General features: G+C 40.6%; 1 protein-coding gene across 3 annotated transcripts in view; it reads left to right on the forward strand.

The window, feature by feature from the left end:
* UBE2H (ubiquitin conjugating enzyme E2 H) overlaps window positions 1-26,012 on the forward strand; it is a 118,034-nt gene that overhangs the window by 80,273 nt on the left and 11,749 nt on the right. For 2 of the 3 annotated variants that reach the window (XM_003896588.4, XM_009203857.2), the window contains 2 exons: window positions 8,594-8,633; window positions 9,967-10,019. The exons of the other annotated variant lie outside the window; for it this stretch is intronic. In XM_003896588.4, coding sequence (XP_003896637.1) covers window positions 8,594-8,633; window positions 9,967-10,019 — 93 coding nt within the window. The remainder of the gene's footprint in view (window positions 1-8,593; window positions 8,634-9,966; window positions 10,020-26,012) is intronic. 3 annotated transcript variants of the gene reach the window in all.

Raw genomic sequence — 26,012 nt, forward strand, 5'->3', positions numbered from 1 at the left:
TTGGAAACAACAAAAGCAGTGTCTTAGTTCTTTCTAAAAACCTGTTCACAGTTTGAGATTTGCTTATATTCCTGGTGTTGGTGAAAACTGTGTTGTTAAGTGGAAGTTTAGAGATTATGACATCCAATTTGCCTGATTTTAAGGATGGAAAAAAATGAGGCTGAGATGTATGACTACTAACTAGTTGCAGAGTCCGTCTTCTGGCTTCCAGGTTAGTGTGTGTGTGCTCGTCTTTTAACTATACCAAATGCAGTCAGGATTTTTTTTTTTTATCTAATTTTTGCTTGCACATCAAGAAAGGATGGTCTTTTTAATAATAAATATGAGGCACATGTTCTCAGGACCTCCTGGGGCTGTGTCACAGAAATAATAAATATTAAAAATAAAAATTATAATTGTATTTTCCATTTCCAGGGTGACAGAGTTACGGGAAACATATCTCTAAATCATAATATCCTCTCATGTTCTTGACACTTGTAAGAGCATTAAGAGATGGACACATAGGGTAAATATTAATCAGTTTTAGGATGAGGACAGCAAGATGAAATTACTTGTTCGTTAAACTTATTAAGCTAATTCTAACATTACTGCATGGTTACTGTATGCCAGTTACTGTTCAGATGCTTTACCTATATTAACTCATTTAATCTTCACAATTAATGATGTGTAGATGCCATTATTTAACCTAGTTTTAGGAATAAGGGAACAGAAAGGCGAAGAGATGAAGTAGATTGCTCCAGAGGCTCACACAGCGGCATTTAGGCATTCTGACTGGAGCCTAGTCCTTTTAAAAAATGTATTGTTACATCAGTTACACACATTTTTGGGGTACATGTGCTATTTTGGAACATGTATGCAATACGTAATGATCAAATCAGGGTAATTGGGATATCTGTCACCTCAAACATTTATCTTCAGCTCTAAAAGAGTGGTAGAGAGTTGTAGTTGGGTCTTGTGAGTTCAAGTCCAATGTGTTCTGTACTGTATTGTCTCTGACCATGAAAATAAATACTGCCTGATCCCAACAGTGTGGTTATATGAACGACCAAGTGATCAAAAGATAAACTATGGAAACAAGGCAGAAGTTAGTCTCCCAAAAATGAAACCATAGGAAAATAGGCCAAAGGTTTTTGTAATCCACTAGGTTGGTAGAAGGGTTATGCTATTGAAGGATAATAACACTTCACCTTTTCTTAGTTATAAATGAACTTTTCTTATCCATCTAGCCCATTCCTCAGACTCCATATTATCAGAGAGAAAGGAAGAAACAGAAAAGAGGACCCCTTTTTGAGTTTAGCTCTCCTGAACACACACAGGATGAGTTCAGAAGTTCATATGACACAGGGCATTGAGAGTGAGCTCCTTGCCTGGTTCCTCACCCAAGAAGAGACCGGCCCAGGTCCATCTCTCCTGAGTAGGAAAGGCTCAGCTTTCTGAAGAGATTTCTACCTGGGCACAGGCTGCCTTGGGCAGGGCCTGGCTGTCTGAGGTAAGATGAAAATCTATCAGATTGTGCAGTACTGCGCACGGCTGGCCAGTGGCTGTCACTAGTGGAGCTGGCAGCCCCCCCCGCCCACTTACTCAATTGGAACACCCCAACTCTGGTCACCCTGGTGCTAGGAACAGAGATCCAAGTTATTACCCTTAAATAATTTGTAGTCTGAGATACTGCAAGGGAAGATGAGATTTAGTCTTTAATAATAATATTTTAAACAATTATACTGACTCAAAAAATAGAATTAATCAGTTTGGTTGTGAATATTCTACTTTATGTGGGCAGTTGTTGTGAAGATAGACAATCAGAATAACTTAATGTATTTACTTAACTGTTTTCTCACAGGAATTCATAAGCTTATAATTAAATTGCATCAGCCACAGCTGCCTGAGCCACCTTAGTCTAGGCTCATTTTATCCCTGGGACGTAGCTGCTGTTTTGGCCTTTGGTGCTCTTCACCTGTTTATCATAGGGTGGATTTACTTTGATTCACAAGTCATTTGTCTAACCTCTCATTTTGTCAAGATAATTCCAGGTGAAATTTCTGGTGATTGGCCCAAAGTATTTCATCTACCCACAAATTTGATCATTATCCTCTCAAATAAAGGGAACAAAGATGGAAAATAGGTGAAGCTTGGCCTCATTTATTTACATATTGACCCCAATGTCCGAAGTTACTCAGAAGTGTGTACAACTCTATATAGACCCCTTCCTGGAACTGGACACAGAGGCTGAAATAAAAACCAGTTTTCAGCATGACTTAGCACAATGTTATTTATGTTCGCTGCCTATTAGCCTATGGGTCATGAGATTTGTTATTCTAGAGCAGTTGAGTATTGGAGTGAAACAAGCAAAAGCAAGGCATGTTTTTCTATTGTAATCTGTGCTTTTTATTTTTTAAGGTATATGATAATAGTTTTACATCAACTAAGTGTGATCTGGATTCCTTCTCCAGAATTATAAATTACCTAATTCCCTTCTGCTAAAAGATGCAGGACAGAGAGGGTAAGCTTTTTAGCTGGATATTTATTCCTGTTGTACGATCCTCCTTACCCCCTTTAACGAGTGCTAGAACTACGCCAGAGTATAACTGTCCAAAAAACTTAAAGGAGTTCTGATTTTTATCTGGTCAAATCACTGAAATATGTCATTAGAAAATGCCTGGTAGTGGCTGGGCATGGTGGCTCACGCCTGTAATCCCAGCACTTTGGGAGGCTGAGGTGGGTGGATCACGAGGTCAGGAGATCGAGACAATCCTAGCTAACACAGTGAAACCCCATCTCTACTAAAAATACAAAAAAATTAGCTGGGTGTGGTGGCCGGTGCCTGTAGTCCCAGCTACTTGGGAGGCTGAGGCAGGAGAATCACTTGAACCCATAAGGTGAAGGCTGCAGTGAGCTGAGATCGCACCACTGCACTCCAGCCTGAGTGACAGAGTGAGATTCTGTCTCAAAAAAAAAAAGAGAAAAGAAAATGCCTGGTAGTGAATAAAATCTTAAATCATGTAGATTAAAAATAACCTGCTACTTCTACTTATGTTGCCATAAAAGCAGTTTTCAAAATATGTTCTCTTAAAATATCTTGAAAATAGTTCCTGGTCTAATGGAAACAAGTGTTGAGAAAATTCTCTTGTTGCAGACATATTCATTAGTGTGATGATAGCATTGCCAAAAGGAAGGAGAACATGCCAGGGCCAACACACACAGTCCTGAGAACATTCCTTCTCTGAATTTCTGGCCCGTTCTTTCTCTGTCTCCCTTCTCCTTGTCCAGGAGCTCCATTGTTGGCATCATTATCCAGAATGTAAATGGCTTTGCCAGAAACACTGCCCACAGCTTGTCTAAGAACAAATGTCAAGGAGATATGCTCTTTTCCATGTATTTGCTTTGGATATTTTTCTAACAATTAAAAAAGCCTGAGGGCCGGGTGCAGTGGCTCATGCTTGTAATTCCCCACACTTTTGGAGGCTGAGGTGGGTGGATCACTTGAGGTCAGGAGTTCAAGACCAGCCTGGCCAACATGGTGAAAACCCCATCTCTACCAAGAAATACAAAAATTAGCTGGTTGTGGTAATCCCAGCTACTTGGGAGGCTGAGGCAGGAGAATCTCTTGAACCTAGTAGGCAGAGGTTGCAGTGAGCTGATAGTGCACCACTGCACTCCTGCCTGGGTGACAAAGTGACCTTATCTCAAAAAACAAAAAAAACACAAAAAAAACAAAAACACCTGGTATTGGAAGAGATCATTTTAGTTTAGAAAGTAGGAAGTTTCTTGATAGAGTTGGTCTGGTTGTGTTCATTCCTCAAAGGCAAGATTATAAACTGTTTCTGCCTACTTTGGAAGAGTCAGAGGGTTTGTTTTGTGGCTCTTTATGGTATTTTATCATGTTGGTGGTTTTGTATTCTCTAGAAAATTCCTGTACTTAAAAATACTGCCTTACAGAATTAATTTCCTTTAAGGACTTAACTCTTGGATATTTCCCCTTAATTCCTCTGTTCTCAGAGTGCTTGCCATTGTTATTAAATGCCAGATTTTTAGAGCTGATAGGGCCTTTAGAAACAGAGTAAGAGAGGAGAGTTTGGAGATCATGTAGTTCAACTATTTGTCTTCATAGGTAAGGAAACAGACCCCACGAGGTGCAGTGCCCAGGGCCTGCAGTTGATGAGTTAGGGCTAGAACCCACGTCCCTGTTGAGTACTTTGCTCTTCGTGGTGTGATTCTGCCCTCTGTCCTAGTGCTCAGATGATGTTCTATACTTAGCAGGGGCGCTGGAGACTGAGCTCCAAACCATTTATTACTAAAGTATATGTTTACCAAGTCCTTTTTGGTTCTGTTATTTATTCCTGTACTCAACTAAGCCAAATCTAGATTTAATTGAAAACTGTATAGACACTGTTAATTCCAAGTGTGCTCTTCAGGCCATGTCCAATGAGGGAGGCACCTTAGTCTTTCAGAGACCATTTTGATAAACATTTAAAGCTTACCATAGTTATTTTTTTGACTTAATACCTTTAAATGCCCCGTGGCATCCGATTGTTGAAGCATAATGCCCTGTAGGATTCCCATTTCGTTTAGGTTGAGATCTGCCATTCCCCAGCACTCAGGTGAGCTGATTGAGCTGTTCTCCAACTAACCTATTTTAGGATACAAGCTATTTGTTAAACAAGCCAAGTATGTGAATATGTCACTGTTCAGGCACTAGTCTCAGTGGCCCCCCATCTCCCTCAGAATAAAAGCCAACGTCCCTAAAAGGGCCCCGAATGCTGATCACCTCTGTGACATCACTTCTCATTTTCTGCACTTTCTCAAATCCCTTCAGTTTCAGGAAAAAACTTCAGAACATCAGGCAAGCTCCTAATGTACTTTGCACTTGGCTGTTCCCGCTATAGAGACCTTCTCCTCTCCTCTTGGTACCAGGTGGCTCCTCTTTCACCTCCTTCAAAGCAACTCACCTTCTCAGCAAGTCCCTTACTGACCATCTCATTTAAAACTGCCACCCCGCCCCAACCTTTCCATTTCTGTTCCCCTCCTCTGCTGTGTTTTTCTCTATAATGCTGGTGACCTTCTAATGTAGGACTTATTTTTTCTAAAGACCTCTCCTTACAGGTATTTCCCCTTAAGTCCTGTGTTCTCAGAGTTCTTTGAGTATTGGTTTTAGTTTATTTAAATGAAAACTTCCCAGTGCTTCTCATCTGTAGCCAGCATTGGGAACTTTTGCCATAGACGTGCTTCATTAAGTGTTAGTTTTGAGAGTTCTCACGGAGGCAGAATTTAAGTATCAAGAACATATTTTTATTTCTTAATAGTAGCTTCAAGCAATGTTTTTCATATAGTAGGACCATTCTCTTGCATTAAACCACATAGTGGCTCAGCATTGTTCCCTACTCATCAGAAAGCTTCCCTGCAGTAGTGATAGCAGCATGTTCCTATATATAACTGATCTTGAGGACCATGCACCTTATAACCTGAGGTTCCTCTGATTTTAGGGGGAGGATAATGAATTTGTATTATTTGAACAAGAGTGTTAAGATACGAGTTTTCAAATAAAATGGTTAGTTTTACTGACTTTTTCTTAAAATAGTGCAGCACTAGTTAATGTTTGTATAATTAAGTCTGTTTTAGAATATTTGATTCTATGTATAACTTTTTTTTTGGAAATGGAGTCTAGCTCTGGCTTCCAGGCTGGAGTGCAGTGACATGATCTGCAGAGGCTCACTGCAGCCTCCACCTGCCAGGTTCAAGCAATTCTCCTGCCTCAGCCTCCTGAGTAGCTGGGACTATAGGTGTGCCACCACATGCCCGGCTAATTTTTGTATTTTCCATACAGATGGGGTTTCACCATGTTGGCCAGGCTAGTGTCAAACTCCTGACGTCAAGTAATCCGCCTGTTTTAGGATTCCAAAGTGTTGGGATTTCAGGCGAGAGCCACTGTGCCCAGCTGATACTATGTATAACTTTTTATTTGAAAGTTTTTTTACTCTCAACTATTAAAATTATACATTGTAGAAATGTCAGAGAGCCAAAAGTGCAAGTAGAAATAATGGGAGAATCTCTCAAAGATGACAGCCATTGACACCTGTTTTCTAGCCTTTTCCTATTGCTATGGTCCTAGTTCTGTTCAGGTGTGATGAGATTTGAACAGTGCAGTGGAGAAAATCCTACCACCACTAAGAATTCTGCACTGTTAACATTTGTACTTACTTTCAGTTTCTTATTTATGTGCATATGTTTTAAACAGAGCAAATAATATACAAGCACATTGTCCCTTTTTAAAATGAATATATTAATAGTGTTACATAAAGTCTTTTTTTTGTTTTTTTTGAGACAGCTTCGCTCTGTCGCCCAGGCTGGAATGCAGTGGCGCTCACTGAAACCTCCGCCTCCTGGGTTCAAGTGATTCTCCTGCCTCGGCCTCCTGAGTAGCTGGGACTACAGGCACATGCCACCACCCCCGGCTAATTTTTGTTTTCTTTTTACTAGAGACGGGGTTTCACCATGTTGGCTAAGCCGATTTTGAACTCCTGACCTCAGGTGATCCACCCACCTTGGCTTCCCAAAGTGCTGGGATTACACGCGTGAGCCACCATGCCCGGCCAGATAAAGTCATTTTTAACCACTGTTTCCCGTTCTGTTCTCTATTCCCATCATGACCCCAGCCCTGGTGCCCTAACTGAAACCATTACTTTTGCAAATTTGGTACATGTTGGTTCAGTACAGTTTTCCTATACTTGTTACCATGGAGAATAGGTAGTATTGCTTTGTTTTAGTTTATTAAATAACCTCAGGCTGTAAATATAACATCCTGCAACTTAAAAACACAAACCTTAGCTTTAGATGTATACAAGTTGATACACATTGATCTACTTCATTACCCTTGGCTATGTAGGACTCAAGTAGATGGATGTACTCCCCTTTATCCAACCCTATCCATTGACAGGGTTGAATTTGGCTCTTGGCTTTTATAAATAATATTGCAACAAATACTCTCATGGGTCATCTGGGACATGTGTATTAGTATTTTTCTAAAGTTTTATAGAATTTTTTTACCCTAATTTTTCTCCTCTCAATACCAAGACATGAACATTTCCCATTATTAAAATGTCTTCATAAACCACATGCTTCTTAAATCTAGACTAATTTCCTTAATGAAAAATTAATATTGGACACAAAGCTTTTTTTTCATCAGAGTAACTTAAATATCACATGGGCCCTCTTGATTGTGGTAGATAGAACATTATGCTGTTTCAACACAGAGCATTTAAAAACAAAAGCTAAAAGTGTGAGTGACTAGAGTGGTCTAAGACTGGACTACTTGGACTTGGTATTCTTATCTCCTGTTTTCTAACTCAGGGGAAGTTTCTCAGGTTTTTGGAGACAATCTCTGTAGCACCTCACTTGAGGCTCCTCCAGTGCCATTTCTCTGCATCTTTCCTGACTTCCTGTTTTATTCCCCCTACTGTGTCAATACTTTATTCAGATTGCAGTTATTTATTGGTGTCTCTTGTCCCACTGCCACAGTGACCTCCTCAAGAATAGTGAACTGTCTTATTTTTGTACCCTGTCCAAGCACAATGCCTGCAGTGTAGGCATTGTGAATGCCAAGCTGAATGAATGAGAGAGAGACTATGGGGATGGGGGTGAGGGAGGGTGGGGGTCGGAGATAGTGGTGGTGATACTCACCTTAATAAGGAACTTCAGATACTGAAAGTGTGGAACAGAATGAGAGTCCTAAAAGGAAATGAAGTGATAGGGATGACAAAATGACACCTTTGATAATGGATCTCTGCTTTAGAATATTGCCATTTGCATATATACTGACTGATTGAATCTCTGGTTTTATTAATTTCTCCTTGAAGTTTAAATGGCCATATAACTATTAAAGTGTGTACTTGGTTTGCTAGGAAAAGTTTTAAAAACTTAAACCTCCAACAGATATAGCCAACTTAGAGGTTGTTTTGTTTTGTTTTGTTTTTAAATAAACTCCTTGCTTCATTTCTTGGTTGCCCCAATTTTAATCAAAACTGGGTTTGCCTGAATGAGTGGACTAATGTTAAAGGAAATATTTTGGTCACTGTTCTTATGAAATCCTTTGTGGTTTGAAGTGGTATTCCTTTAGCATTTCAACAGTTTCATTCATGTTCCGCGCACAGTGTAGCCAAGTGATACCAGTAAGTGAGCTTCAGAAGGAGAAGTTCAAATGCAGAACCTCCAGATTTAGAGCTTGAACAATAAAACTTCTGGGAGGGAGAGTCAGACTTTTATCATGACACTAGTTATGAACCATTTAGTAGTATAATTTATCTTTGGGCAGTATCTTCATAGCTCAGAAAACAGTTGCTTTAATGATTATTTTGTATAAGAAGCTGCATTTCTCCCAGCTTGCTTTTTTTGTTAATAGAACGCTGGTGTATTCTAAGTAATTGGAGCTATCAGGAGAATATAATGTTTATCAGTAACCAAAGATCTATGGTTGAAAGTAGTGATTTATAAGTATTATCACCTTTTCCCAATACTGAAATTGTTTCCAGTACTGAAATACTTTTAAAAACTAATTGTTCTTTGGATACTTTTTGCTGCTAATTAACATCTCTTTTTACAGGATTCATGAATAAAATTTTCCATCCCAACATTGATGAAGCGTAAGTAACTATTTTAAAATGTTTAAATTTTAGCAGCAACTGCTCTTGATTAGCATTTCTCTCTCTGTTATAAAAAGCCTCAGTTATTGTTTTGGACCTTATCAGGAGTTAGGACTGTATGAATGGTCATGTAAATGATAGAATCCAAAGGATATGAGGTCCTCAATACCTTAGTTCACATTCTGCTATTGTACCACTTAGTCTTTTCCATTGTTGTGACTGGGTCCTTCATTTTTCTTGTTATCCAGCAAACAGTAGTAATATTCCGCATCTCAATTCTCTTTGTGTAGACACAATTCAGAGATGTGTTTTCAGTCTATGGATTGACTGTTTTCAGACCTTATAGTATTTTCTCGATTCTTGAGAGTAAGGCAAAATGACTATAGATTCAGTTAATGAATCTTATTTATCCCTTTCTTTCCTTCTAATATTTTATTAATGATACTTTAAAATATTCCAGCATATCCTGTTTTATACTTCTAGTGCTGTTTAGAATATATTATTATTTGGGACGCAGTTTTAATTTGTCATGGCACTAAGTTTTGCTGTCTCTCACAAGCATATCTAACAGGTTTTTCTGAACCCTGTGTGAGTAGGTTGTATATATACATACATCATGCCCCTTAGTCCTTTAATATTATTACTTTGTTGTATCAATTATCCTAACAAGGATATTCTCTTATCTGTCCACAGTATATAGTTGTCAGATTCAGGAATTTAACATTAATGCAATACTTTTTATTTAATCTACTGCCATATTCCAGTAACTTACTTTTTAGCACTTTTTTCTTTCAGTAAAGGATCCAGTCTAGAATCACACATTACATTTAGTTGTCAGGTTTCTTTAAACTACTTTAATCAGGATTAGTTCCTCAGCCTGCCTTTTTCTTTTATAAAATTCACATTTTAAAATAATATAAACCCATTATTTTATAGATTGTTCCTCAATTTGGGTTTTTCTGATGTTTCCTGTTCATTAGATTCAGAGCATGAACACGCTTAAGGCCAGAAAACTACAAAGTAAGATTGTATCTTTCTTGGGGTATCACATTCAGAGACATACAAGGTCTGTCTGCCCCTTGTGTTCTCAGCACCTGGTTCAGGTGTTGTCTGGTTTCTCCATTGTACAGTTACTATTTTCCCCTTTCAGTCTGTAAGGTGACACTTTAAGACTGTGTACTATTCTGTTTCTCATCATAGTTTTCCCCAATTGGGATTCTTTTTTTCACAGATCTATTAAAAGTATTTCTCTTGATAAGTAAAATTAGTTGCCAGATACATGCAACTAACTTTCTAATTTTTAAAAACATGCCATTCTTTCCATCTGTTTCAGGTCAGGAACTGTGTGTCTAGATGTAATTAATCAAACTTGGACAGCTCTCTATGGTGAGTTTGGCCATGGAATATTTTTTGGAGATGTTGAGACATTGCCTTAAAAAATGTTATTTGGCTTTTCTTTTCTGGTTTAAGATGTTTTGTTGGTAATGGGAAGGGATTTTTGAGGGACCGACTGGGAAAGTTTGATCAGTGGAAAAAATATTTTCTCTTAAGTACAAATATATCAGTTTAGCTGTGGAAATTTAAAATGATTTTGTGAGATTCCAAACTTAAGGTATAGTGATACAGGTGCGCACACACGAATACGTGTGCAAACATATGGATGTATTAGAAGCACATAATATATGTATTTTAGTTTTAGAAAAAACTAAAACTACTTAGGAATGTCCCTCTGAAATGAGAGAGAAATGATATAGTAAGAGGTTTTAGGGGATCATCTTTTCAAAGGCCAAAACTTCCTTATGAAGGAAGAGTAATTTAGCCTTACCTTCAGTGCTGAAATTGACACCCCATCTCCTACAGGGAATCAACAAATGAATTGCCCAGCTCTGCAAAGTACTATGCTGAATATCACAGAGAGTTATAAAGAGCATCAGGCCTTTCCTCCTTATCACCTGGTTGGGGAGCTGAAAATATTTTAAAATATAGTCGTCCCTTGGTATCTGCAGGGGATCAGTTCCCAGACCACCAGCAGATACCAAAATTCGTGCTTACTCAAGTCCCACACTCATCCCTGCAAAACCTGCTGACATGGAGGGCTAGCTGTATTTATTGAAAACCACATGTGAGTGGACCCATGCAGTTCAAACTGTGCATGGACCCATGTTGTTCAAGGGTCAGTTGTATATTTGAAGTTAATTAGGGATACAACAAATAAATTTATTTTTCCCTCCACTTGTCCAAATCTCAGGCTTCGTAGAGTCTCCCTACTCCAGTGCTCCTACCCCATATACTTCTGCTGCTTCTCCAGCTGGAAGTAATCTCTGGATACTGTTACATTTTATAGCTCCTTTTTTTATGGCCCACTTTCACTTTCTACTGTGTATTTGTTGTTTATGCCTATTTTTTTGTGCTACTAGATTATTTCCTATCTTGAGGGCTATCAGGTGTATGTCTGATTCATCTGGAAGGCCCAGGATTCTTATCACAGTGCCCTTCACCAATATGGGTTGAAAGAATGAATGGTACAGGTAACAGTTGCTGAGAGGCACAAGAAAAGGGAAAGCTCAGTTGAGGCTGAGCTTAACCGGGGATGGCTGCTTCTTGTTGAAGACTTGTGTGACCTTTTAATGGTCTGAGGTAGATAAGACTTCTTAGTCCAGCCACAATTTGCAAGTTACCTTTGCCAGATATCCTTGAACTACGTTGGTAAATGAGAATCACAGAGAAAGGTTGGTCAGCAGCAGAACACAGTTAATCCCTGCCTCCACCTGATTGTGCCATTCAAAAATTATTTTCTCTACCTGGAATGTTCTCCCCTGATCTTTGTGTGGTTGGCACCTTCTTCACTCATCTCACATATCACTTCCTCAGGGCAGTTTCCTTTCCCAGCCATTCCATCTGAAATGACACCCCTCCATAGCACAGCACCCTGTTATATGTATTTTTTTAATTTTAAAATTGTTTTTTAATGCATAGAAACAGAGTTGCACTCTGTTGCCCAGGCTGGAATGCAGTGGTGTGATAATAGCTCACTGCAGCCTTGGAACTCCTGGGCTCATGATCCTCCCACCTCAGCCTCCCCAGTAGCTGGGACTATAGGAGCATACTACCAGGCCTGGCTAGTGCCCCATTTTCAGTAAGCTTCTGAAACTGGTATTTGTTTATTGTTTATCTTATCCCCTTGGATTGTAAGCACGACAAGTAGGGACTTCGTCTTGTTCTTGTCTTTCTCTCTCTCCACGCACATGCGACTATAACAGTGCCTGGTGCACAATAAGGGTTCGACTGTTTGTTGTCTTAATGGGTGAATTAATCATGTCCAGTACTGTTTAACAAGAGAGTTTTAGGGGAGATGGTGGCATCTAGTTGAGGCAACAAGAAAGAACATACACTCTGAGCTTGATTAAATGGATTCCTTTTAAGATTTTTTTTGGTAAAAATGTCTCATGGCAGGCTGCCTGGAATATCTGATGTAATGATGTGTTTTCTTAAACTACATTCACATTTTAGAAGTATACATATCAAAATACTGCAAGCTGGTTCCAATTACAATGAAGTAAATTGATGTTTAGTTTTGCTAAAGCTTTTACCATTGACCAGAAAAGCTTTGTGGAAGATGTTTGCTGACTGTCAAGTGCCTCATGTCTCAGAACAGATTTTTTTTAAAAAAAATAACAGTTTCACTGAATTCGCAGACATGCAACTCACCCATTTAAAGTATGTAATTCAGTAGTTTTTAATATATTCAGTTATATGCAGCCATCACCACAGTCAATTTTAGAACATTTTCATCACCTCAAAAATAAATGTGTACCCTTTAACTATTCCCTACCTACCCCCCAGCCCTAGGCGACCACAAATCTGCTTTTTGTTTCTGTGGATTTGCCTGTTCTGGACACTTCTTAGAAATGTAATTATATAATATGTGGTCTTTTGTGACTGGTTTTTTCCACTTTGCATAATGTTTTCAAGGATGATCCGTGTTGCATGTATCAGAATTTCTTAAGGCTGAATAATATTTCATTGTATAGATAAACCACATTATTTGTCAGATGATAGACATTTGGGTTGTTTCTGTCTTTTGGCTGTTATGAGTATTATAAATATTTGTGGACAAGTTTTTATGTAGACGTGTTTGCATTTCTCTTGGGTATATAGGAGTGAAATTGCTGGATAATATGTGTAACTATTTGAGGACTGATAGACTACTTTCTAAAGTGGCCAACATGAGTAAGTTTTCATCACATTTATAAAATGTTAGCGTATGTTCTTATATTAACTTGCAAAGCATTTAATAAGCAGCAAGAGTTAAACCACGTTGGTCCAAGTGAACTGAAAGCAGACTTCTGTGTTACATGTGTATGAGTTATTGAACATGTTCCATAATACAGGTGTGTGGGCACACTAACAGGTAAGTGCAGGAAAACAAGAAGAAATATTTTCAGAGTATACTCAAAAGTATACTGAGCATGGGAGAATTGTTTTGACATTTTGCTCAAAACTATTTCTCAAGAAAATTCAACATTTATTTCATGGAAAGTTTTAGGAACAGGTAAATACAATTATATAAAGTACCAGTAGAATATGTTCGTTCGGATGACCTTGAAGTATTTTTTCAGACTTATCTGATCTTGAGATCTGAACTGAATTTTTATTACAAACTGTTAAAGCCTCTGGCATTGAAGGTTAGTTCATAATTGGTGAGTTCTGAATCACTTCATTTCCTGCAGTGGTTCCTGAGAGAATCTGAGTTCAAAGGACCGCCCCCACCAACCCCTGCCCCGCCAAAAAAAAAAAAAAACTAACACTACATAACTAATAGGAGAAAGTTGGCATGTCAACATAAATATTCAACTGAAAAACAAAAGGCTAAACCTGGCACCTAAAACTTGTTTCAACACTTTCCTCTGCTGTAGATTTGATGAGGGAGCAGGGAGTGGATTGTGAAATTTCCTGCCCTTTACCTTGCCCCAGGGCATTACTGTGCTGTGGGTTATACATATTTGTAGCATAACAACAATTCACAGTTGAAATTTCAGGTTTATGTTAATCATAGCCTAATATTAAACTGCATTCATGTTAGCAGTAAATTTGGTCCTCTGTCCCCTCACACCCCTCCCCGTCGTTGATTTCTGGTAAGCCAGTTGACTCATTGCTTCTGTTCTTACCCTGTTTTCTCTTTGCCAAGTGTATGTGCAATTTGTTTATTCAGAGTTCAAAATTGGTATAATTGTGGTTTACTCACCCAGTAATTTTTAATTTTATATTATTTAACCTTACAAGAGAGCTAATTATAGTGAGGAATTGGATTAATTTTGTAAAGATGCTTGTCATCAGTATGAAGTTATCAAGTCTGAAGTTATCTATTGTTATTCTTATGACATTAAACAGAAAGTAGCAGATGACCAAATTGATTGATTTTGGCTTCCTGCGTGATAGCATCTTTTTTTTTGCATCCCTTCCTGCTCTTCCAGACAGCAGTGACAGAAGCTCTGAGAAACATAAAATGTAGCCAAGGGGATCTGGATTTCCATTTCAAAACAAATTAATTTTAAGAACTGATAGGAGAGTTCATTAAGCCACAGGTAGCTTTTTAAGCACTCTTCTATTTTCCAGTTTTCCTTTTTTTCTCCAAAATATATTTTATCCGTAGTTGGCTTATCACCCTGCACTCCTGGAGGCTCAGGTGCCTTCACTGCAATACAGCTTTAATCTCTCTCTCATCCCACCCTTCTGGACAAGGCATGCTTGATCCCTGCAAATGTGTTTCTCTCTCCAGCTTTCGTTTTATTCATTCTTTTACTTGGTAAATTATGTATATGATGGATTAAGTTGTAGGCTGGGCACAGTGGCTCACACCTGTAATCCCAGCACTTTGGGTGGCTGAGGCGGGCGGATCACCTTAGGTCGGGAGTTAGAGACCAGCCATGACCAACATGGAGAAACCCCGTGTATTTCTACTAAAAATACAAAATTAGCTGGGCATGGTGGTGCATGCCTGTAGTCTCAGCTACTCGGGAGGCTGAGGCAGGAGAATCGTTTGAATCGCTTGAAACCCGCGAGGCGGAGGTTGCTATGAGCCCAGATTGCACCATTTCACTCCAGCCTGGGCAATAAGAGCGAAACTCCATCTCAAAAATACAAAAAAAAAAAAGTTGTGGAGAAGTGAGGTGGAAGACAATTTTCTTATGAAATTGGGCAGTTTACATTTTCACCCTTAGGGTTGCTAGCCAGTGGACTGGATACTTGTACTCTTATTTTGTCGGGCAGAAAAATCAACATTTGGGAGAAGTCTTCCCCTAGAGTTATCTGGGGAGTTAGTAACAGGCAAATTAAATTGACTACAACAGAAGGGAATACTTCAAGGACTTTGAGATTAAGCAAGAGATATAAAATTTCTTTCTTTTTTTTTCTTTCTTTTTTTTAAGATGGAGTCACGCTCTGTTGTCCAGGCTGGAGTGTAATGGCGCGATCTCGGCTCACTGTGAGATCCGCCTCCCGGTTTCATGCCGTTCTCTTGCCTCAGCCTCCCGAATAGCTGGGACTACAGGCGCCTAAAATTTCTTTTACCGGGCATTTAGAAATTTAAAATACAAATTTAACACGTATCCCATCCCCTTTTCAGTCAGATAGTCTGTGAATCTTCCCAAATAATTCAGATTTTGGCAGAAGGTGTATCTTAAAATAATGCTTTATGCTGGATTAGTGCATGCTGTTTCTAAACATTTTAGTGTAATTACACAGATAAGAAATACATGTATGTGTCTGCATGGATGATTGGCCAATTACTATTTGAACAGCTTGAGAACTTCGGTATTGGTCTGTCCATGTTGAATCACGAACATCATCCTGCCTTTGAAACAGCTGGATATCATTATTTCTAGATAGAGGCCAAGTAGAGCAATTCTGTCCAGTACTATTGGGATAATGTCACCTGTTATACATAATAAAGAAATATGCTCAGTTGTGGATTTGCGCTTCAACAGTACTTAGCTAGCTCTGTGACCAACCTTCTTTATCTGTCTGCTTGGAAATCTTCAGATGTGGTGTATGTGGCTCAGGAGTCTAACTAGTTATATACATAAAAACGGAGTCTTGCTTGCTTTGAACAACTTAGCGGAAATTCATTAAAAATATCACACTCGGCCGGGCGCGGTGACTCACGCCTGTAATCCCAGCACTTTGAGAGGCCGAGACGGGCAGATCACGAGGTCAGGAGATCGAGACCATCCTGGCTAACACAGTGAAACCCCGTCTCTACTAAAAAATACAAAAAACTAGCCGGGTGGGGTGGTGGGCGCCTGTAGTCCCAGCTACTCGGGAGGCTGAGGCAGGAGAATGGTGTAAACCCGGGAGGCGGAGCTTGCAGTGAGCTGAGATCCAGCCACTGCACTCCAGCCTGGGCGACAGAGCGAGACTCTGCCTCAAAAAAAAAAAAAAAAAAAAAAATCACACTCACTGGTGGTCAGCTTTAAAACCATGGAGTGGTCCGGGCTTTTTGGATCGTGGGACGTGAGCCAGCCAGGGTATGGCTCTGAAAAACAGCCACAGCTGTATTCTACTTTCGTAGGGGCTCTGATTTCAGGGCTTGTTTCATTCTTGATTATATGTAAATGCAACCTTGATTTGTTTTATCTTCATTCACTTGTGATTACTGAGTTAATAAAGTCTTCCCAGTGTATGGACACTTGGCTTGTAATTGCAGGAAGTTATCTCTCATTATTCTTTTCTGATATTAACAACAACTAAATTATCGTCTAGTAATTACAAGCTTGAATAGCGAGTTTTAGTATGACAGCAAGACTAGCCAGCTAGCTAATTACACATTAACTGCCCTCATTTCTGGAAGGCTAATAACAAATCCTATTACCATGTTTTAGCTTACAAGCTCTTAAGGTAAGCAGGGTCATAACAGATTTGAACTAGGATGAATGACCTCTAAAAAACACCCAAGTAAGATGAGAATTGTTTTGAGATTGACAATGCAACAAGAGCAGTGTTTTTGATGAACAAGAGCTTGTTTTCTTCATTGTGATCTATGCAGTAGCATTTATTTTCTTCTGCAGCTCTCTGAAGTTTAAATATGTTGGGGGGAAAGGGGCTACAATTAGGCAATGAATGGGAAATTACCTTTTAAGCAGGTTTGGAATGCTTTAACACCAGTCCATGTCCTGTAACTACACACCTCAGATTGGTGACCTGGTAGCCTGGCCCTGAGCAGAATGTGGCTGGTTTTCCCGGCTTTAGCACCCTGTATTCATCTATCCATCTATCTTTTCTTTTCTTTTTTCTTTTCTTTTGTTTTCTTTTTTCTTTTCTTCTCTTCTCTTCTCTTTTCTTTCTTTCTCTCTCTTTCTATTTATCTTTCTCTCTCTCTCTCTCTCTGTCTCTCTCTCTCCCCCCACCCCACCTCTTTCTCTCCTTCTTTCTTTCTTTATTGAGACAGAGTCTCACTTTGTCGCCCAGGCTGGAGTGCAGTGGTGCAATCTCGGCTCAATGCTACCTCTGCCACCAGGTTCAAGCAATTCTCCTGCCTCAGCCTCCCAAGTAGCTGGGATTATAGGCACCTGCCACTGCACCTGGCTAATTTTTACAGTTTTAGTAGAGATGGCATTTCACCATCTTGGCCAGGCTGGTCTTGAACTCCTGACCTCATGATCTACCTGCCTCGGCCTCCCAAAGTACTGGGATTACAGGTGTGTGCTACCATGCCAGGCCAGCGCCCTGCATCTTTCATATTTCCCTTTCCCACACAGCACAGGAACACCTGTTTCTAGCTTAGAATACTTAAAAACAAAATGTTACTAAGTGAGATTTAAATGGTTTTTTTTTGAGACGGAGTCTTGCTGTGTCGCCCAGGCTGGAGTGCAGTGGCTAGATCTCAGCTCACTGCAAGCTCTGCCTCCCGGGTTTACACCATTCTCCTGCCTCAGCCTCCCGAGTAGCTGGAACTACAGGCGTCCACCACCTCGCCCGGCTAGTTTTTATTTTATTTTATTTTTTAGTAGAGACGGGGTTTCACTGTGTTAGCCAGGATGGTCTCGATCTCCTGACCTCGTGATCTGCCCGTCTCAGCCTCCCAAAGTGCTGGGATTACAGGCTTGAGCCACCGCGCCCGGCCGAGATTTAAATGTTTTTATCATGTATGTTGCAAACATTCTTTGATTGTTTGAATTCCTACTAATTGTTCGTTCTTTCTTTTCTTTTCTTTTCTTTTCTTTTCTTTTCTTTCTTTTCTTTCTTTTCTTTCTTTTTTTTTTTTTTTTTTTTTTTGAGACAAGGTCTTGCCCTGTCCCCCAGGCTGGAGTGCAGTGTGGCTCACTGCAGCCTCAACCTCCTGGGCTCAAGTGATCCTCCTGTCTCAGCCTCTCAAATAGCAGAGACTACAGGCATGCACCACCACACCAAGCTAATTTTTCATTTATACTATAGATGGGGGTGTCACTATGTTGTCCAGGCTGGTCTTGAACCCCTGGGCTCAAGTGATCTGCCCACCTTGGCCTCCCAGAGTGCTAGGATTACAGTCATGGGCCACTGCACCCAGCCACCATTTTTGAGAGGTAGGAGGGAGGTGTTTGGTGTGTTTTTTAAAGCATCCCACTTCTTTTCGGGTAAGGGAGGTGTTTTCGTCTGTTTTTTATTTTGTTTTATTTTGTTTTGTTGCCTGCATGGCCCTCTTCATTAAGACTTTATCTTTAAAAGATCCCCATGGACTAATACGAGAAGATATGTGAATCTGCTGAGCTTAGACTTTTTATATATTTTATCCACACATGAGACCCTCTCAGTTAAGTAATTGTATGAATTCTTTAATATACCTTTGAGTATTTGGCAGCGGGTTGTATTATCTTATTTGCAGCTAGTTAGCCTTCAGTAAACTAAGTGCAGCATGGTGAGCCCTGTGGCCAGCTGGGCCTGAGCCACAGCACTGCAGGAAGTCTGGTGGGTTGCTTCAGCTCGCCAGCTGTGTGCCCTCAAAGCAGCTGGAGAAATGGGCTTTTTGTCACTGAGGTTGAGTTCAAATTAATTATTTTATTATTTCATTATATTTTATTTTGTTTTATTTGAGATGGAGTCTTCCTCTGTCGCTCAGGCTGGAGTACAGTGATGCAGTCTCAGCTCACTGCAACCTCTGCCTCCTGGGTTCAAGCAATTTTCCTGCCTCAGCCTCCCAAGTATCTGGGATTATACAGGCGCCCACCACCAAGCCCGACTAATTTTTGTATGTTTAGTAGAGACAGGATTTCACCATGTTGACCAGGTTGGTCTTGAGCTCCTGACTTCAAGTGATCCACCCGCTTCAGCCTTCCAGAGTGCTGGGATTACAGGTGTGAGCCGCTGCGCCCGGCTCAAATTAGTTATTTTAGAGAATATTACTTTTAATCTCAAAACTGTTTCTTTGAAGTCTGCCTGCCTATCTGATTGGTGTTATTGAAGTTTTCCTTGAGAATAACTGCTTGGTTGTGTGCAGCGTAGGACTCTTTACAGGTTTTTGACTACTCTTCCTTTCTTGTAGAATTTCACTGTCTTTTAATGTTTACAGACTGTAAGCAGGATAAAATTTTAAAATTCAACCATTATTAACATTGCTGCTTTGTAGGAGCTGGTAAAGGAGTGGAAGGTAAAGATCTATTAGTTATGGTGTCTAATACACCGTTGAGGAAAATCTGTTAACCCCAAATTATTAAGTACCTAAAGAAATCTGGAGATCTTAATTTATTTGCCCTATTTCAGGCCTTAACAGCAACAACAAAAAAACTACCTACTTTTTGTACATATAGTAGATACCCACCACCACCACCAAAAATAATTGTTGAATGAACAAGGTGAAATTTTATGGTTGGCTTTATTTTGAGCACATATTGTAAAATTCATGACTTACGTGGCAGTTCATGACGAATTCAATACAGTTCCTAAAGTCAACCGATGGGATTTTGAAAGGTCAACAGCTGCTTTTCTCTAGTAGTCAAGGATGCGAATAACATGGTCGAAATTCCCAGGAGTTTCAACTGTAATGACCAAAAGTGCAGGGAAGGAGATCTGTGTAAGTCACAGAGAGAGAATCATCAGTTCTGGACAACAATCAACTTATGATTTTTGTCCATCTTTTCCTCTAGGTGTGAAGAGGATTTTTCTTCCTTTTCCTTTCATCCCTGTTCCTTAAAGAATTACAGAACAGATAAATACCTTAGACAGTAGTGACTATCCCTGTGATTTTCAGCTTGGAAAGCCAGGAGTCCTCCCCCAGATGGGAGAGGGATGGTGAAGGAAGTTTGGATAGCATGCTTCTGGAGGGTGCAGAATTTTGATTGACAGATAATCATTGTACATATTCATGGGGTGTATAGTGATATGTTTTTTGGTTTTTTTTTTGTTGTTTGTGTTTTATTTTTGTTTTTGTTTGAGACAGAGTCTCGCTCTGTCACCCAGGCTGGGGTGTAGCAGCGTGATCTCGGCTCACCGCAGCCTCCACCTCCCGGGTTCAAGCAGCTCTCCAGGATGCAGAATTTTGATTGAGGGCAAGAGGAACTTATTGTTTGTGGGAAATTACCTACATGATTGTTTTAAGGAAACTTTCTCTGATTACAAAGGCGAGAGTACAGAGCCTTGAAGGCCATTTAGTAGATGACTGCCCTGATCCAGGGCTGGAATGATATATTGGGCTTGACATAGTTACATGCCAGGGGAAATAGAAGAAAAACTAGAGACATTTCTGGGAAACTGAATACATGGAAGAAATGAAGAACATCTAGCCAGATTCCTTCCAGAGGCTTGGAGCCTGAGAGCAAGGGCGTTAGAGTCAACCTACTCCCTTCATTAGGTGAAGGGAATGGGTTTTCAGGAAAATAATCTTAGACATGTAAAGTTTGATAAGACTATGCGACTTATGAAGGACCAGTTTTATGGATTTGGTAGTTACCAACATAGACTTCTTATTTTTCTTTCTGTCTTTATTTAAAGAGACTGGGCCTCAACTGGGCATAGTAGCTCATGCCTGTAATCCCAGCACTGGGAGGCCAAGGCTAAGAGGATCACTTGAGCCTCAGAGTCTGGGACTAGCTTGGGCAACATAGAACTTGTCTCTGCGAAAAAAAAAAAAAGAGAGAGAGAGAGACTGGGTCTTACTGTGTCATCCAGGCTGGAGTGCAGTGGTTGTGATCATAGCTCACTATAACTTCAAACTCCTGGGCTCTAGTGATCCTCCCTCCTTAGCCTCCTGAGTAACTGGGATTACAGCTGCAAGCCACCACACCCAGTAGACTTACTTCTTTAAAATTGTAGGATTGCCTGGCACAGTGACTCACGACTTTGGGAGTCTGAGGCGGACGGATCACCCTGAGATCAGGAGTTCAAGACCAGCCTAGCCAACATGGCAAAACCCTGTCTTTACTAAAAATACAAAAAGTTAGCCGGGCGTGGTGGCATGCACCTGTAATCCCAGCTACTCGGGAGGCTGAGGCAGGAAAATTGCTTGAACCCAAAAGGCAGAGGTTCCAGTGAACTTAGATTGAGCCACTACACTCCAGCCTGGGGCAATAGAGCAAGACTCCGTCTCAAAAAAAAAAAAAAAATTATAGGATGATGGGCTTCCCGGGGTAAGAGTGTACAAGGCTAATTCTTAAAATGCAAATGCCACAGAATTTGAGCTGCTGTGCAGGATGCTGATGTCTTTCCAGATAAGTTTTTTATTATGTGTTTTTAACAAACAGGATGTTGGGCTTCTGGGGGACAGATGGTAGAAGTAGAAAGGGGATGGGGTAGGTCGGTTTGAGAACAGAAAAATGGCTTTGATGGTTCTTGGCACTTGGCACCACTTGGTGGTTTTTGAGTTACAGCATTTATTTTTCAGTATTAAGTCCGAAAAACAAATGAAGAATATTTAGGTAAAAGTCTCCAAAATGACTGCCTGTGTGCTAATTGTGGTTCCCAGTGAGGCAGAACCTGTCAAGGTTTGGGTGTCCACAGGATTTTAACCTGAAGAAAGCAGTGTATGTTACAATTTTTTGGGGGGATTGGGCGTAGAGAGAGGGTCTTGCTTTGTTACCCAGGCTGGTATGCAGTGGCATCACAACATACTGCAGCCTCGGCCCACCCACCCGCCCCTGACTTGAGCAATCCTCTCCCCTCAGCAACTACTGAGCACCTCCTCTCCTGAGTAGTTGGAACCACAGGCACATGCCACCATGCCCAATTATTGTTATTATTTATTTTATTTTATTTTTTGTAGAAACCGGATCTCCCTATGTTGCCCAGGCTATTCTTGAACTCCTGGGCTCAGGCAGTCTTCCTGCCTTGGCCTCCCAAAGTGCTAGGATTACAGACATGAACCACCATGCCCAGCTTGAAATTTTCCATTTATTTCAAAGGAAATAGAGGAAAAAGAAATAACTTGTGGTCACTGGTTCATAAATAGCCAAGAATAAAACATGAGATGTGTGATTCATCCCCTCTTGTGTTTTCTCCTTCAAGCCCTGCACCATCTCATTGTGAGTCACCTGGAGTAGGGCGATTTTACTTTTAAGAGTTGGTACGTTTTTTTCAGTGTAACTCTTTTTAATTAATACATATCCTTTAAGGGATACAGGTAGCTGAAATGTCTACCCTTTGAGGATGTCATATTTGTATTAATAGTTCACTTCTCTGGTGCAATTTGAAGTATATCTTGTAGTCACTTTTAGTAATGTGTGTTACTTCCCTGTAAGGAATAGCAGTGTTATACTTCTCCTTTTGCAGTGAAGAAGTTGAGATGTAGAAAGGAAGAGACCTGCCCAAAGTCTAAGAGCAAGTCAGTGGAAAGCCTGAAATTAGACTTGTGGTCTTTTAGATTTTTCATCTGTTGTTCACCACTGAGGAGCCAGCTTTCTGTTTGCTGAAGACAGTTCAGCCTAATGGAATTTGCTCTGCCGGATGTCCACAGCATGTTAGGTGGTGATTCTAACTATCCCCTAACACCAATTCTCCTCCAAAGTGGCCCTTTAGTCCCCCTCCAGAACAGATCTGCTTTTGACTGCCTGTGGTTTGGCACACCTCTGCCTAGAGATAACAGTGGTAACAGCAGTGTGCAGAAAAGAGGGAAGGGTTAGGGAAGGTCACTAAACCAGAGTCGAGCTGTTAGATGCGAACATTTTCTTGCACAAAAGAACCTACAAGCAAATGGCCCTTTCGTTCCCATCTATTTGGGGATAGGGGATCATGGGCCAGGTAGTGTTTCCTGACTGCATTTGCACACAGGTGTCTGTATCACACACGTACAGATCCCATCCAATCCTAAACCAGAAGCCCTGGGGTAGGTGTGAAGCTACAACCTTAGGATGCTAAGCAAATTTTTCAAAAAACTCCACAGGTAATTGTGATAGACAAGCAGGACCTAGACTTAGCCCAGAACCACTGCTCTAGACTAAGTGATGCTGCTTTTGACGATAAGTTGTTATGATTTGGGAGTCTCATTCCATTGCCCAGGCTGGAGTGCAGTGATGTATTCTCAGCTCACTACAACCTCTGCCTCCCAGGTTCAAGTGATTCTCCTGCCTCAGCCTCCCAGTAGCTGGGATTACAGGTGCCCACCACCACATTTGGCTAATTTTTTGTGTTTTTAGTAGAGACAGGGTTTCGCCATGTTGGCCAGGCTGGTCTCAAACTCCTGACCTCAGGCAGTCCACCTGCCTCAGCCTCCCAAAGTGCTAGGATTACAGGCTTGAGCCACTGTGCCAAACCTGTTTTTAAATATTAAATATGAATATAAACTATATGCCTAAACTGAGATTTGAGTGTTATAATTTTAACATTAATATAAGATCAGACTGAAGAGTCAGTGCTAATGAACCACATTTTGGTTCTAATTGAGTTTAAGGCAAAAGTAAGGGCTGTTTGCTCATCATAAACCGTTTACTCAGGGATCTTGGGACTTGCTTTAAAAGTTAAGATAGCCGAAAATGGCGTCAGCTGACTGTACTCTACAGCTTTAGGTCAACTGTATCGGGCTCTCTTCCTTTTTAAAGGAAGTTGAAGGTTAATGTTTTTAGATAAAGATCTTTGAACTGACACATTTTTATTATCACTATTATCAACACATTTTTATCGTTTTAGCATTAACAAAAATCTAGAGAAAAAATGTTCTTTATTTTTCTACAGATGAGTATCTTTATTTTATTATTATTATTATTATTTTTTTTTTTTTTTTTTTTTTGAGACTGAGTCTCGCTCTGTTGCCCAGGCTGGAGTGCAGTGGCGCGATCTCGGCTCACTGCAAGCTCCACCTTCCGACTTCACGCCATTCTCCCGCCTCAGCCTCCGAGTAGCTGGGACTACAGGGGCCCGCCACCATGCCCGGCTAGTTTTTTGTATTTTCAGTAGAGACGGGGTTTCACCATGTTAGCCAGGATGGTCTCGATCTCCTGACCTCGTGATCCACCCGCCTCGGCCTCCCAAAGTGCTGGGATTACAGGCTTGAGCCACCGCGCCTGGCCTTTATTTTATTATTGATTTATAGTTTTAGTCTTCTCTGCCAGTGTATTTATCTTGAAAGAAGACTATCTGCACATTTGAGAGATGCTCCTTTCAGAAACACCCTCAGGAGTAATCACTGTGTTAGCCACTAGCAGGAAAGCCTCATTGCTTTAAAATGGCCAGAGCCATCACATCCTGGCCTCCTGAAGTTGTCATCTTCACCCAAAACTAGGCCTCACGTGTTTCCTTTTCTGCTCTTCTGTTTTACAGGTGTGACTCAGCACATCTGTAAAATGGATCAAAAGTGTTTTAACGCAGGAAGACAGTAGATACAAGAAGGAAGAACCAATAATTAAGGGTTCTTTTATTTGTTTGGAACAAATTCATAGGCAAAGCCTTTTATTGGTAGCTTGAGGAAACTTAAAAGTAGTAGGAAAGGGTATAAAATCTCTTTCTGGGACACGTGAAGCTCCTACTTTTATAACATGTTATCTGTAATATTTCTCTAGCCCTGAAGCACTTCTGAACATTACTTCAGAACATAAAACCTATGCTTTGTTTTTAAAGGTTTTTGTTGTTACGTAATAGCATCCAGCTGCTAATCCTTTTGAGCAGCACCTGTAATAATAATATGGCAGGAGGAGCCTTCCGTTCACGGTGTGCGGGTGTCTGCGGGTTGCCTCCTGCGGTGGAGTGGTGTGGAAACAAGCACATGGCCTCTGTGAATAGCCACAGAAACACCTGAACGTCCTTTGCTTAGCATCCTTCTTTGCACTTGTGAGAGATTCTTTGGGGAGGATGTGATCATCTCTGATCCATGGGTTTAGCTTCCCTGCCAACGATGGTGTGCGATTTTTGACCTAGAGACACGGGGAGCTTGTGCCTTCATGAAAGTTGGGGCAGTGTGTGTTTTATCCATTAGCAGAGGCGGCATAATGGATGAGCTCAGGTTTGAGTTCCAGATCCATACGTAAGCTCTGCGTGCCTCAGTTTCTCCATCTGTAAAATGGTACCTACCTCATTGGAAGAGTGCCTTGCTTGTAGTAAGCACTATGTAAGCATTAACCTGCCATTACTGTTAATGGGCCAGGCGCAGTGGCTCACACCTGTAATTCCAGCACTTTGAGAGGCCGAGGTGGGCAGATCACAAGGTCAGGAGATCGAGACCATCCTGGCTAACACGGTGAAACCCCATGTCTACTAAAAATACAAAAAAATTAGCTGGATGTGGCAGCGTGCGCCTGTAGTCCTAGCTGCTGGGGAGATTGAGGCAGGAGAATGGCGTGAACCCGGGAGGCGGAGCTTCCAATGAGTGGAGATCTCACCACTGTACTCCAGCCTGGGTGACAGCAAGACTCCGTCTCAAAAAAAAAAAAAAAAAAATTACTGTTAATGTAACTATTGTTTGACTCTTCCCTGTTCTGGGATCACATTAAATTGTAAAACTGCTATTTTTTGTTTTTGTTTTTGTTTTTTTGAGATGGAGTTTTGCTCTTGTTGCCCAGGCTAGAGTGCAATGGCGCGTATCTCGGCTCACTGGGTTCAAGAAATTCTCCTGCCTCAGCCTCCCAAGTAGCTGGGATTACAGGCACCCGCCACCACACCCAGCTAATTTTTGTATTTTTAGTAGAAACGAGATTTCACCATGTTGACCAGGCTGGTCTCAAACTCCTGACCTCAGGTGATCCAACCCATCTCAGCCTCCCAAAGTGTTGGGGTTACAGTTGTGAGCCACTGTGTCTGGCCTATAAAACTTAATTTGCTTACCTTTTGGCATTTTCTACCACTGCTTTAATAACTCACCCACCCAAATAAAGATAAGAAAATAAAAACATTTTCAGACTTTTCATGTTTTATTGGATATTTCAAACATACACCAAAATAGAAAGGACATATTTACAGGAAAATGTTATTTTTATTTTATTTATTTAT

Source organism: Papio anubis, chromosome 4, assembly GCF_008728515.1.
Source record: "Papio anubis isolate 15944 chromosome 4, Panubis1.0, whole genome shotgun sequence".
Taxonomy (NCBI): domain Eukaryota; kingdom Metazoa; phylum Chordata; class Mammalia; order Primates; family Cercopithecidae; genus Papio; species Papio anubis.